Below are 12,393 nucleotides of genomic sequence, written 5' to 3'. Positions count from 1 at the left end.
AAAAAAAAAAAATATTGTAAAAACAAACAATGACAGTCTAGGGTTGTAGGGTTTTCGGTCGGATGAATGCAGGAACGTCAGGAATGAGGAGCGAAGGAAACTTTTTACAGCAAGACAAACTCCTCGGCGCTGTAGCTATTTAATCTCTTCTCGTCGTCCTCCATGAAAAGGTCAGGCTGCTAGAACATCGGCGAGCATGCAAAATCAAAGTCTTGAGCGTGTCCGTTGACAAAAGTAAATAATGGATAGTTCCGTTTGCTGGAAGACTTCAGAACCTGAAAGAAAGAGAGGAAAGATGAGTCCTGAGGACTGCAAGATGGAAGGGTTGATGAGAGAAACACTAAGGAGCTATTTACTTATCTGCGGGGTGTTAATGCATGCGCATGGGCGCACATGCCCAACGCGGCTCACTGAAACCACTTAAAGCACCAAACATAATTAAAAAAGAAAAAAATTATATATATTATATATAAATATATATAAACTTTACCTGTCAATGAGGGTTTAAGGTTTTGGCCACAATTCTAAATGCTGTCCGAGATATTGAGATTAAAATGAAAGTTACATCTTAGCGAATCAAACCCAGTGAACATAACCTAAACCCTGGTTATTATTAATAAACAGGATTGATATAGCTCCAACATATTACGCAGCACTGTACCATAAATAGGTTGGTATCATCTATTTACACAAGCCCGGCCAATTATATTTTTGATGATCTATTAGGTCTAAAAGGAAATCTCCAGGTCAGGATATTCAATGATAAGCCATTGCATCAACCTACAATAAATAGAAATATAAAAGCAAATCTACTTTAGACTGCTAACATTGTGAATTAGTTTATACCTCGACCTCCTATTAACTCTACTGAGATCTGAGCTTTATTCAGAAATAGGAAATTTGCCCAATGATAACTTTTCCCAGAAATACATTCACATCACTAGATTGGAGATTGAAATCTCTTATATTGTATTGATGGGGGTGGGGGATTCATTCTGCAGTGTATACACAATTGTAGGAATTCTCCATATCAATGGCGCCACCTACTGGAATTGTAAATATAATTCAATAAATTGTACAGAAAAAAAAAAGCAATTTACACAAAAACACCAAAGGTTTTCTCAATTGGTATTTGGAAACAGGTAGTTTTTTTTTCTCAAGAGACCTAATATCTCTACAATTTAATATTTACCTGTCTTTATTAAATCTTCTGTACAGAAACTGCACTAAATCTGTGTATACCAACACAACAAAGTCACAACCTGCTCTCCTCTTAATGTAGGGCTACTCCTTTTCAATTTTAAAAAGAATTCTATGGGCCTTTGTAAGCTACACACTATGGCCCACTTTTATTGCATTAGATGGTGTGCATATAATGGAGTAACAAAAAGTAGAGAAGAATATCTCTTCCCAATTATACATGCGCTCCTTAGTACTCATGTATTGGAGGTTTCTTTTTGTGTATTTGATCATTTTAAACATTTTTTTTTTATAGTCATTTTAAATGTATTTAATTTTTTTTGATAATGGGGCATTTTTAGCCTAACAGGTCCAGGATAGTAAAATATCAAAAAAAAAAAAAAAAAACAGTCTCACCCCCCTTATTGTTCAATGATATATTCCTCTTATATTGGTTCCAGAGACTGGCAAACAGTACAAGTTGAATATTCCAGGTCGGTACACAAACTGCATTTGGAGCACTCCGGCCTTTGCAGCGCTCGGTCCTAGGTTTGAATCCCAGCCAGGACCTTATCTGCATGGAGTTTGCAGGTTCTCCCCGTGTCTGCGTGGGTTTCCTCCCACACCCCAAAAACATGCAGTTAGGTTAATTGGCTTCTCCCTAAAACTGACCTTAGACTACATTAATGACATATGAGTATAGTAGGGACATTAGACTGTGAGCTCCTTTGAGGGACACGACTTTGGACAGCTCTGCATAATATGATGGCGCTGCGTAATATGATGGCACTATATAAAAACTGTGTAATAAATAATAACTGCTCACCAATCCACACCGCACAAGACTCAAGCTGACACAGAACGATGAGTGTGCTTGGCTGATGGTGACACCTAAATTTCAAAGTAGCCAGCACACGATAAAGAAAATTTACTAAAGCTCAGAAATCCAAAATTTCTGGCCACAAAGGACGCCTCTGTCAAGGTAGCAAAGCACTGGATTTCAGTTTCGGAACATTAACTTACTTTTCTGCCTTATGCTTGATATTTTGGCTACCTAGCGATTACCAAAACCTGGGATTCTCAAGCTTTTGTCATTTTACCCCCAAAAAACAAAATACCTTTAAATATCAGACAGTAAGTAGGAATTGGGACACAAGGCAAGGTAGCAGCTTTGAGCCTATTTTTTCAAACCATGATGAGAACCGCAAAAGGCAATGGGAAGCCAGCCCTATCTGATACCCCCCCCCATTTCTGGACTACACTAAAAGGAAATTCCTTCTTATTCCTTCCTTTTATCTCTGATGAAGTGGATATCTGCGAAACGCGTTGAAACGTAAATGGTTGATATCCGATGTCCACTGAAGGCCTTTGTATAGAATATGTGTAATAGGTACCTACAATGTTTTTGGATATTATTGGGCCACATGTGTACAAATGAATGTTGATATCTGGAGGTATTGACATGTACTTACAATACATATGTTCTTTTAAAAAGTATTCAATAAATGCGATTTTAAAAGAAATATGAAAAAAAAAATATCATTCCTAAAATTCAGCTGCCTTAAAAAGTCCCATCCCTGCTTGTGACAGGCAGCTTTTACCATTTGTATTTATCCCGAATATACTGCAAAATACTAAAGCTTATAGCTGGCCATCTGGGCATCTAACAGGCCATAGACTGCTGCCTAGGTTGCCTTGTGAAAGATTTGACCGTTAGGTTTCCTTTCCCATTGACTACAAAGCATTTCACTAAATACTCCAGATTTCTGCCAAATTTTGGCAAGGGTAGGATGTACAACTTTTAACTTCACTGATCCCTATACCGCTACTCCTTGATTAATAGCATGGAATCACAATCAGTAAACAGCACTCTACGTACCTTTGTCAGCTCCTCCTCAACCTTCACAAAGTCCTGAGCATTTCTGCAGTAAAATCCAATTGTGCAGCTTGGATCCATTTTTCTGAATGGCATTTTCTTCGGTGAGGGACAGTGGAATGACTGCAAGAAAACACATGCAACATCAAAAATACAACAAAAAGAAGAAAAACTGAGAAGTACACATTTATAACTCAAAGGCCTATGGTATACCATATCACTTGCCTTGACTGGAACCTTACATTGGAAGGTCTACGTATGCTGCCCCTTCTCAAATCACCTGCTATAAAAGGGTGAAAAAGTGTAAAAGGGCAACCTTAGAATGAGACTTGCCTTACCCCAAGTCCTCTGGCCCACGGTGCTCAAGTGGTGTCCTTACCCCGGTGGAACATTCCAATGGAATGCAAAGTAGACAAAGTCTTGCTAGAGAGCAACAGACTGGAGCATCTTCTTTCAAACTTTTGCCTGCTTTACGTTACATTCTATCTAGTATTGAATTCTATCTGAAACAAAGTCGATCCTTTCCTAAGCTTCACTGGTGGAATACAGGTAAGTCAAATAAATTTCTAATTTCACTCTTCTAAAAGGGTATCACCTTTTTACAGGAGTTTATATGTGAGGGGGGGGCTTAAACGAAAGACGGGGCCTTCTGTAAAAGATGCAATAAGCTGCTTATGCTTACAATCCTAAGCATGTCTTTGTGCCGGGATGAATTAAATCCTGTGAACGGGAAAAATTTGCATTATCCCAGCCAATCTAAATAGGCATAGAAGGCAAACCCGAAAGTCAACTGGACAAAAAAAGCACAGCATTCCTGTACATAAGGAAGTCTCCTTTGGCTGGGTTAAAACTTCCCCTAGGTGTTTAATAACAGGAATTTTTAAGCGCCAATATATTACACAGCGCTGTACAATAAATAGGGGTTGCAAACGACAGACAGTGACACAGGAGGAGGAGAGGACCCTGCCCCGAGGAGCTTACAATCTAGGAGGTAAAGTAACACAATAATAGGGGAGATATGTAGTGGTGGGAAGAAGTGAGGGTTTCAAAAAAGAGAAGACGGGTAGGGGAGTTTGAAAAAAATGGGTTTTGAGGGCTCTTTTAAATGGGCAGAAGTAGGAGCAAGCCGAATAGGACAAGGAAAATCTATTCTAGAGAGTTGGGGCAGCTCTAGAAAAGTCTTGGAGCCGTGTGTGTGATGAGGTTATGAGTGAGGAAGTCATTGGAGGAGCGAAGAGAGCGGGTAGGGGAGTATTGTTCTACCAGGTCAGAAAGGTAAGTGGGACAAGAACTGTGGAGGGATTTGAAAGCAAAGCACAGGAGATGAGTTTGATTCTAAGGTGAGATGGAAGCCAATGAACAGAACTACAAAGAGGCAGCAGAAGAGGAGCGGTGGGAAGGATGGAGGAGTCTGGCTGCAGTATTATCATATTAGTTTTTAACAATGTGCATTTTCATGCAATTATTCCCATCAATAGTGCCTAGAACACCAGCTGATGCATCAAAGGACAAAAGCATGCCAATGCAAATATGTCAACTAGCACACAATGGCTAAGATAAATACACACTGCTTTTAGATATACAGGAGTCAATAGGGAACACGGGTATATATCGATATCTGTTGGAAATGTGTAAGATGGCTTAATCCTGCCAGAAATACTATTGGCCAATGAACATCCTGTTCTCCCTGCTTGTGCTGAGGTATAGGTATAGTTGTATATACAGGATAAAATATGTTACAGGCAAGATAACCAGATAAACAGTTGGAATATAAATGCTTATATTTGGATTTAGATACTTGTCAATCTTCCGCTATTTAGCGATACCGGTAGTAAAAAACAAAAAGCCAACAGGTGTCCCAGTAAATCCTGCAAATGGTTTATTTGGTCTAACACTCACATTTGGCACCGGTTTTAGACATTCGTGCGCAAGTCATATTTCAAAGTGTTGTCTGAGACAAATTTCTCAAACTCCTCCACACCCTCCCGCAGATTAAAGAAAATAATTTCATTTAAACTCCTTACCCAGCATAATATCGTCTGGAAAGCAATGTATAAATGGGATAATGTGTGTGATTTTACCTAATTAGATTTGCAAATCTAAGTGCGTAGACTCCGAGCTGTAGTGAAACGTACACGACTCCGCTGGGTTCAATCCGTCAATGTCAGGGATCGTCTTGATGCTTCTAGAAACGGAGCGCCAAGGTTTATGGAAAGAACGAGCTCGGATGTATAAAATTAAAGGGACCAGGATTTAAAGGGCCAAATGGTTGCTGGGGACCGAGCTTTATGAAAATCTGTGGACAACTAAAAAAAAAAAAAAAAGTTTCAGGGGGATTATCAGTGATCTATACTTCTTGTTCATTTATTCCCCAGAGGAAACTGCCAATGGGCAGCAGCTGACAAAGCAAGTAACAAATTGCTTTATATAAAACTTTGAATTTTGTATTAAATGAAAGTTGCTGACATTTTATGATAGAATAATGTTTATGGTATTTGTTTATGCCTAAAAAGTCCCCTTTATTGTTTTTAATCTCTAATCTTTTATCATCTTGGTACCTCTGCATCCCTCCCTATACATAAAACATTCTCCAGTTGTTCCCTAATGTTGAACAAATAATTGCAACAAGATTCTGTATAGTGGCAATAAAGTGCTATGAGCATTGTACTGCAGTTACCCTTATGTGGTGATCTGCAGCCATGACTTTAAAGAAAAGAAGTCATATGCCAACTGGAAACCAACAGCAAAGCAGCAACATGGTGTTTAAAAAGTGCGAACGCAATCTGGTGATCATGCCAATAGCCACTTTGTAAATATGGAAATTCCTGTTCTAAGTAAAAAAGTGAAAAGGTTACAAAAGTGCCAAAAGCCACTGATATTTGTGAGAAGCACCTTATATCACACAATTGTCCCTATTGATAGTTTCCGTATAAAGAGTTTTTATAAAAAAGTGGTCAGGAGTTTCAAACACAACTATGCAGTTGCAGCATGCAAACGACGGCAAAAGCTTGCATGCAATTTTGAAATGCATTTTCATTTGTTTGAATTGCAAAATGCAGCATTTGTTAAGCAGCTTTTGACCGACCTACAGTAGGGCATGCTGAATCTAAAGTAAAAGAGCAGGTAAAACAGATTCTGAGCTGCCATGTGTACTGGTCAATTCAAATCATTAGGATTTTGCTGACCTGTTGACACTAGCCTTAAACCTAACTTTGATATCTAGCCCTATCGCCCCCAATTAACCAAAAGCCTAACCCCCAAAGACCCAACCTTTATTTCCTTTTGCATAGATCATAGAAAGTCTGGAGCCTCCAATATGGTTTTTTTTGCCCCTACTTTATTATAAATTGTGATTTTAAGCTTTTTTTTACTTTTATATTTAAATAAATAAAACCTAACCCATCCTGTCCATTAGCCTAACATGCAAAAATCGATCTTAACACCAAACACAAACCCTGCACTGCACTTCCAGTTAAAAAATATATTTAAAATGTCATCTTAGATGATCACACCAATAGCCATGATCACAAGTGGCAACCTTTGTGGAAACCAATCATTCCTACATTCCTGCTTCCAGGAGTTTAACAGATATGATGTTTAGACATTGTACAACTGCCTGAAATGTACTTCTGAAGAAGCCCAACAGCGAAACGCATAGGACAGAAATGCATTTATAATTTTGTTTCAATATAATGAAAAATTGTACAATGTATTTGAAATTTTGTGTACATACAACAGAATAAACATTGTATCTTTAATGTTAAATTTGTACCTAAAAAGTACCATAGAAACAAGAAATTTTGAGATATACATAGGGATGTGGTACCATAACTTAATCACCCCTTAAACATTTGAGAGGAATAAAATACACATATTATTCAACAGAATAAGTTATTAAAGCACCTACCTTGAAATCCTACAAAGTAATAAGATTGTTTTGGCCGACCACCAATTATTCCTATGCAGTATTCAAGGCTTAAAATCCCCTGGGGAGAAAAACAAAAATTAAAGGGATGCTCCAGTTAAATTTTATAAGTTAAAGGCTTCTGTATACTTTCTCCTTTATATGCAACCAAACCTATTAGTGTACACCATGTTACAGGTCTGAAATGAACAGAGAGGCTCCCTATTGCGTTTCAAGTCTGCTTAAGTGTACAAAAATAAAAAAGCTATATGAAGCCTTATAAGAAGTTCATTTACTGTGCAGCTGCAGTCTGAAGACAAAACCCTGTCCGGTCAGCATGCTGCAAAAAGGACCATTGGGCTCCCCAGGAGAGCAGTTGTCTCTCTGCAGAGGTCTGACACTCCTTGCAAAATCACACCTAAGGCTAAAGCTCAACTAAATAGAAAGCTCTGTGGTGGACCTCTGCATAAAGACTACTGCTGCCATACACAGCAGAGGTTCTTTGCAGCATGCGGACAGTGGACAGGCTGCCCTAATTTTAAAAAAAAGATTTAATATACCTAGAAGGCAATTACCCAACTTAACCTAAAACTTACAATTGGGATTTCAAGCTATTGAGTAAATCACCCTCCCAGCTCCCGCTCATTTTTTACCAAACGTATTTCAGCAATCTTCAGGCCAGGCCAGTATTAAAGCAGGTCCATCCTCTAACAGAGGTGCCTGCCAAGAGTACCTAGAGCCCAGACCAATACAAGGAACAGTCCATGATGGTATTGGCTCACAGAAATTGGTTTGTGCCATGCAACACAACAGAACAGAACAGAACATGAGTCTAAGGGATAGATGTAACTAAAGTTGGCAAGTTTTGTCACTGGTGCACATTTATGCTGCCTATTCAACAAGCTGCCATATATGATTGCGCTGGAACTTATTTATGGCATTCTAAAGTTGGAGAGCACTGTATTGCCCGAGTGACTTACACCCTTATAAATCAGGGTCATTGAATGTCAGTCACCTCTTCATTGCATCCTTTCTGTTCCAGGACCCAATTATTATTATTACACAGTATTTATATAGAGCCAACATATTACACAGTGCTTTACAAAGTCCGTAGTCATGTCACTATCTGTCCCTCACTGTCACTACCTCAGCCATGTGTTAATGTCAGACTGTAATAAAGATTAACATACCTAAAAAGGTCAATTTTGGGAGGAAGCCTAGTAACGTAACACATTGTTTACTTACTGAGGCGACAGGCGCACATAGACTCCATGCAGATAGCCCTGGCCAAGATTCAAACCTGGAACCAAGCACTGCAAAGGCCAGAGTGCTAACCACTGGGCCACTGTGCCTCCAATGCAGTTACTACAGCATAATCTCCCAATTTGAATAAAAAGAAATAATAGTTGATTGGTTGATATAAGGATCCTTTGAATACTACATGAATGGTTCACGGTCATCACAGAAAATTGCCCTGAGAAGTCCCATGTACCCTTTGCTGCAAGAGAGACAAGCAAAACAGATGCAGGACAAGAGATACATGGGATTTTTCCAATGAGGTATCTGTAGAATGTATGGCTAGCTTTGAAAACAAAAGCCATTACTAACAGGAGATCTCTTAAAAAATAGATATTGCTGCATCTCCCACCTTCACAAACTCAAAATACTCTATGTTGGTCCTCTCTCCACCCAGCCTCACGGGAACCAGAATCAGAACGGATTTTTCACTGTCCGAGTTGTTCTGTTTGTCGTACACATCTCCGTTGTAAACTGATGGAAAAAAAAAAAAAACATTGCATGAGAAAAATTGTACTGGGCTGCAGGCATCATACAATAGTTAAATCTCCAACTTCAACCTGAAAGCTGCACATGGTACCAAGCAGACCCTAGAAACTGGAATAATGGGTAAAGCCGTGCACAATGTCAAATATTTGATTGAAAAATAAATTTCATGAATGTCAATTAAAAATGAAAAAGGTGTTTGCTTGTTGTTTTATCATATTAAAATAAAAACCACTTTAATGTTACGACTTACATTTAAAAAAAAAAAATGTAATTTAAAACCATTATTAATAGGGCAGAAAAATCGATTAGATGGTCGGCCCACAAATTTTACCTGTGGAGCGACAAACCAGGTGGATTATTGGTTAACAAACTCAACCCTAGACCCAAGATCCATGCGCTCCCTAAAATCAAGGTCAAAGATGGTAGATTATCGCAAAAACCCTGAAAAAAATTTTGGCAGCTTTCGAAGATTTTTATAGTCATCTGTATAGTTCTGAAGAAGCAATTTCCAAAGAGAATATTGCAGGGTTTCTTAGTAGGCTTGATTTACCTAAATTGCAACCTAAGCACACAGCATTATTGGAAAGGCCATTCACAACTGAGGAGGTTCATGGGGCTCTTAAATATCTAAAGATGGGAAGCTCACCTGGCCCGGATGGTTTTCCTAATCTGTAATACAAAACGTTTAGCTCTATCCTGGCGCCACATTTGGTTGCTTATTTCAAACATACACAAGAGGGTCACCCCTCTATTGGGCAATTCTAATGAAGCATTTATTAGTGTGATCCCTAAGCCAGGTAAGGATCCTTCTGAAGTAGCAAATTACAGGCCCATCTCTTTGCTTAACTGTGATCTTAAAATTTTGACTGGGCTCCTTTTTGGGGGCGTATGTACATCCGGACAGGGTGGGCTTCATGCAGCACAGACAGGCACCGGATCAGACGAGAAGGGCAATAGATTTGATCTCAGTGGTTAATTCTAATTGGGATGGGGGTCCTTCGCGTCAGGCCATGTTGCTATCCCTCGATCTCCAAAAGGCATTTGATAGTATATCATGGAGATATCTTTCAAGTACTTGCTAGGATGGACTTTGGGGCTTATTTTACCAATATATTGCTGGCACTGTATGATTCCCCAGAAGCGAAAATATCACTTGGGGGCTTTTTTTCTAAAGCTATCCCAATTAAAAGGGGGACCAGACAGGGATGCCCGCTTTCACCCCTACTGTTTGCATTAGCAATAGAGCCCTTGGCGATCGCAATGCGCATAAATGCAAATATTAAAGGGATTAGCTGCAACCAGGCTGAACATAAAATGTGCCCTCTTTGCCGACGACATCCTGATGTTTGTCACCTCTCCAGTCACTACCCTGCCCAGCCTAATGAAACTTTTGGACGAATTCTCTTTATGCTCGGGCCTAAAGGTAAATAAATCTAAATCTCAGGCCCTAAATATAAATATTCCCGGAGAAATACTGAAAGGGAGTAGGGAGACATTTGATTTCAGCTGGCATGTGGACTATATTCAGTATCTGGGTATACGGTTGGCGCCTACTTACAACGACCTTTATAGGGTGAAATATACACCTCCGTTTAAAAAACTTTATGCGGATATACAAAAGGTGGTCCCTTCTGCCTCCTTCATGGCTGGGTTGGATAGCGGCTATTAAAATAAACCTACTTCCTAGACTACTTTACCTGTTCCACACTCTTCTGATTCAGGTTACCATTAGAGAGCTTAATCTCCTTCAGTCTAGAATAATGAAGTTCATCTGGGCAGGGAAGATGGCTAGAATTCGTAAAGATACACTTTTTGCCACTAAACAAATGGGGGGCCTGGGGGTCCCACATTTGAAATACTATTATGTGGCTGCGCAGATTGCACAAATCTCAATGAGCACTCTACAGGGCTCTCGTCCTCAATGGGTTGAGATAGAGAGATAGCCAGGGTGTTTTGGGATGAGGTATTTAGCTTGATCTCCAGAATTTTGCAGCAAACTATTTACAGTACTGTTGAAGCAGCTCTATTTAGCAAGTTTGAGGTGCCCCTCTCTAGACCCACAAGAAAACTAAATTAGATTGATACTATTAGCGGGTAGAAATTCATTGGCCAAAGCTTGGAGATCACCCTCGATATCTCTAGATCCCATTTTTGGGATGGGATTTTTGGGATTATGGTTAATGATAGAATGACTCATACCCTAAAGAATACCTTGGGTAAATTTGAAGACATATGGGAACCTTGGATCTTGTTTAATAACATCTAGCTATATGCCAAAGCAGACTCATTTTAGTACATGATGTTTTAATGATATGTGCCTTCCTAACTTCCTCTCCTTTCCCTTCCTCCCCCCGTAGATTTTATCCTTTTCTGTTTGTCTTACTTTAGTGGAGTAAATACGGCATGTTATAGGTTTTTTCACTGCTCAAAGGCGATAAGTGTATGATATTTTTTGGTCTTATATTTTCAACTAAGGTTTAATTATGTATGTTCTGGTAAATATCCACTTGAATCTGTAATGTTCCCTGTAATTTTTATCTATGGAAGCGATGGATGATTTTGTGGGGGGAATTCAGGAATGAAAAATGTTTAAAAATTTAGGAGTACACATAACGTGTTATGTTTCTTATTACGACAATGTCTTTTTTGGTAATTTTTCCTTGTCTGTTACTATGTGAAAACGTTATATTGTACAAACAAAAATTTAACAAACATATTGAAATACAAAACCATTATTAAGCAAGTGGATGGTACATTGTATACTTTAAGTCACTCACAAGGATCAGTTCAAACTCACTAGGCAGCACAGAGTTTAGAGGTACTTTTATTTATTATTTTTGTGTTTATTTAACTAGAGAATCCCTTTAATTTTTGTTGTCCTCCCCAGGAGATTCTAAGCCTTAAATTTGAGATAGGAATAATTGGTGGTCGGCAAAAACAATCTTATTACTTTGTAAAATTTCAAGTTAGGCGTTTTAATAAAACGTATCCTGTTGAATAATAAATATATTAACAGTTTAAACTCTCCAGTTTAGAATCTCAGCCAGGACACTTGCATCTGCATGGAGTTTGCAGGTTCTCCATGTTTGTGTGGGTTTTCCCGCAGTTGTTTTTGTGATGCTGTGAGTGAGCGTTTTAAATGGAATATGGAAGGCTGGTATGTAGATAATCAGGCTGAATGTACTTAGAGATAAATCTGTTAGAAAAACAGAAGCCATTATAGGTAAAACAATACTTCCGATAGAGACCAAGCAAGGTGATCTAGTAAGGGTTTATTAAAGCACTCTGCAAGAGCTGCTCAGAATATAAATTTAGAGTTGTCCCAAGGATCTTAATAGGTTTCTGGAATCTGAAAGAAGTGGTTGCTGGTAGCAAAAGATTGTAAGCCCAGGGTTGTTTAGAAACGTATCCACCAGGAACAGCTGGGAGGATGGGATAAACATGAACTTGGCAAATACAGATTTGTTAGAAATGCTTAAGCGTTCTGTAGATACATGTGAATAGCGTGTGCCAAATAAAGTCGTGGGGTGTGGATCCACACAGAGCCCGACATCAGGAGAGAAAAAAGAAACTAGAATCATGCTATATTACTGGCACATTTAGTTATTTCTGTACTTGCAGTATGTATATATATATGTATATATAATTG

At 38.8% G+C, this 12,393-nt stretch overlaps 1 protein-coding gene across 1 annotated transcript in view; it reads right to left on the bottom strand.

The window, feature by feature from the left end:
- The window catches only part of ATG4C (autophagy related 4C cysteine peptidase), a gene marked incomplete at its 3' end in the record, with an annotated part of 27,431 nt that continues 15,038 nt past the window's right edge, over positions 1-12,393 (bottom strand). The window contains 5 exon segments of the mRNA XM_072420708.1: positions 1-275; positions 3,059-3,307; positions 3,738-3,775; positions 6,963-7,041; positions 8,608-8,729. Of these exon segments, the coding sequence (XP_072276809.1) occupies positions 180-275; positions 3,059-3,307; positions 3,738-3,775; positions 6,963-7,041; positions 8,608-8,729 (584 nt within the window).

This window comes from Pyxicephalus adspersus, chromosome 8, assembly GCF_032062135.1.
Source record: "Pyxicephalus adspersus chromosome 8, UCB_Pads_2.0, whole genome shotgun sequence".
NCBI classification, from domain to species: domain Eukaryota; kingdom Metazoa; phylum Chordata; class Amphibia; order Anura; family Pyxicephalidae; genus Pyxicephalus; species Pyxicephalus adspersus.
This window is presented reverse-complemented; position numbering and strand designations above follow the sequence as displayed.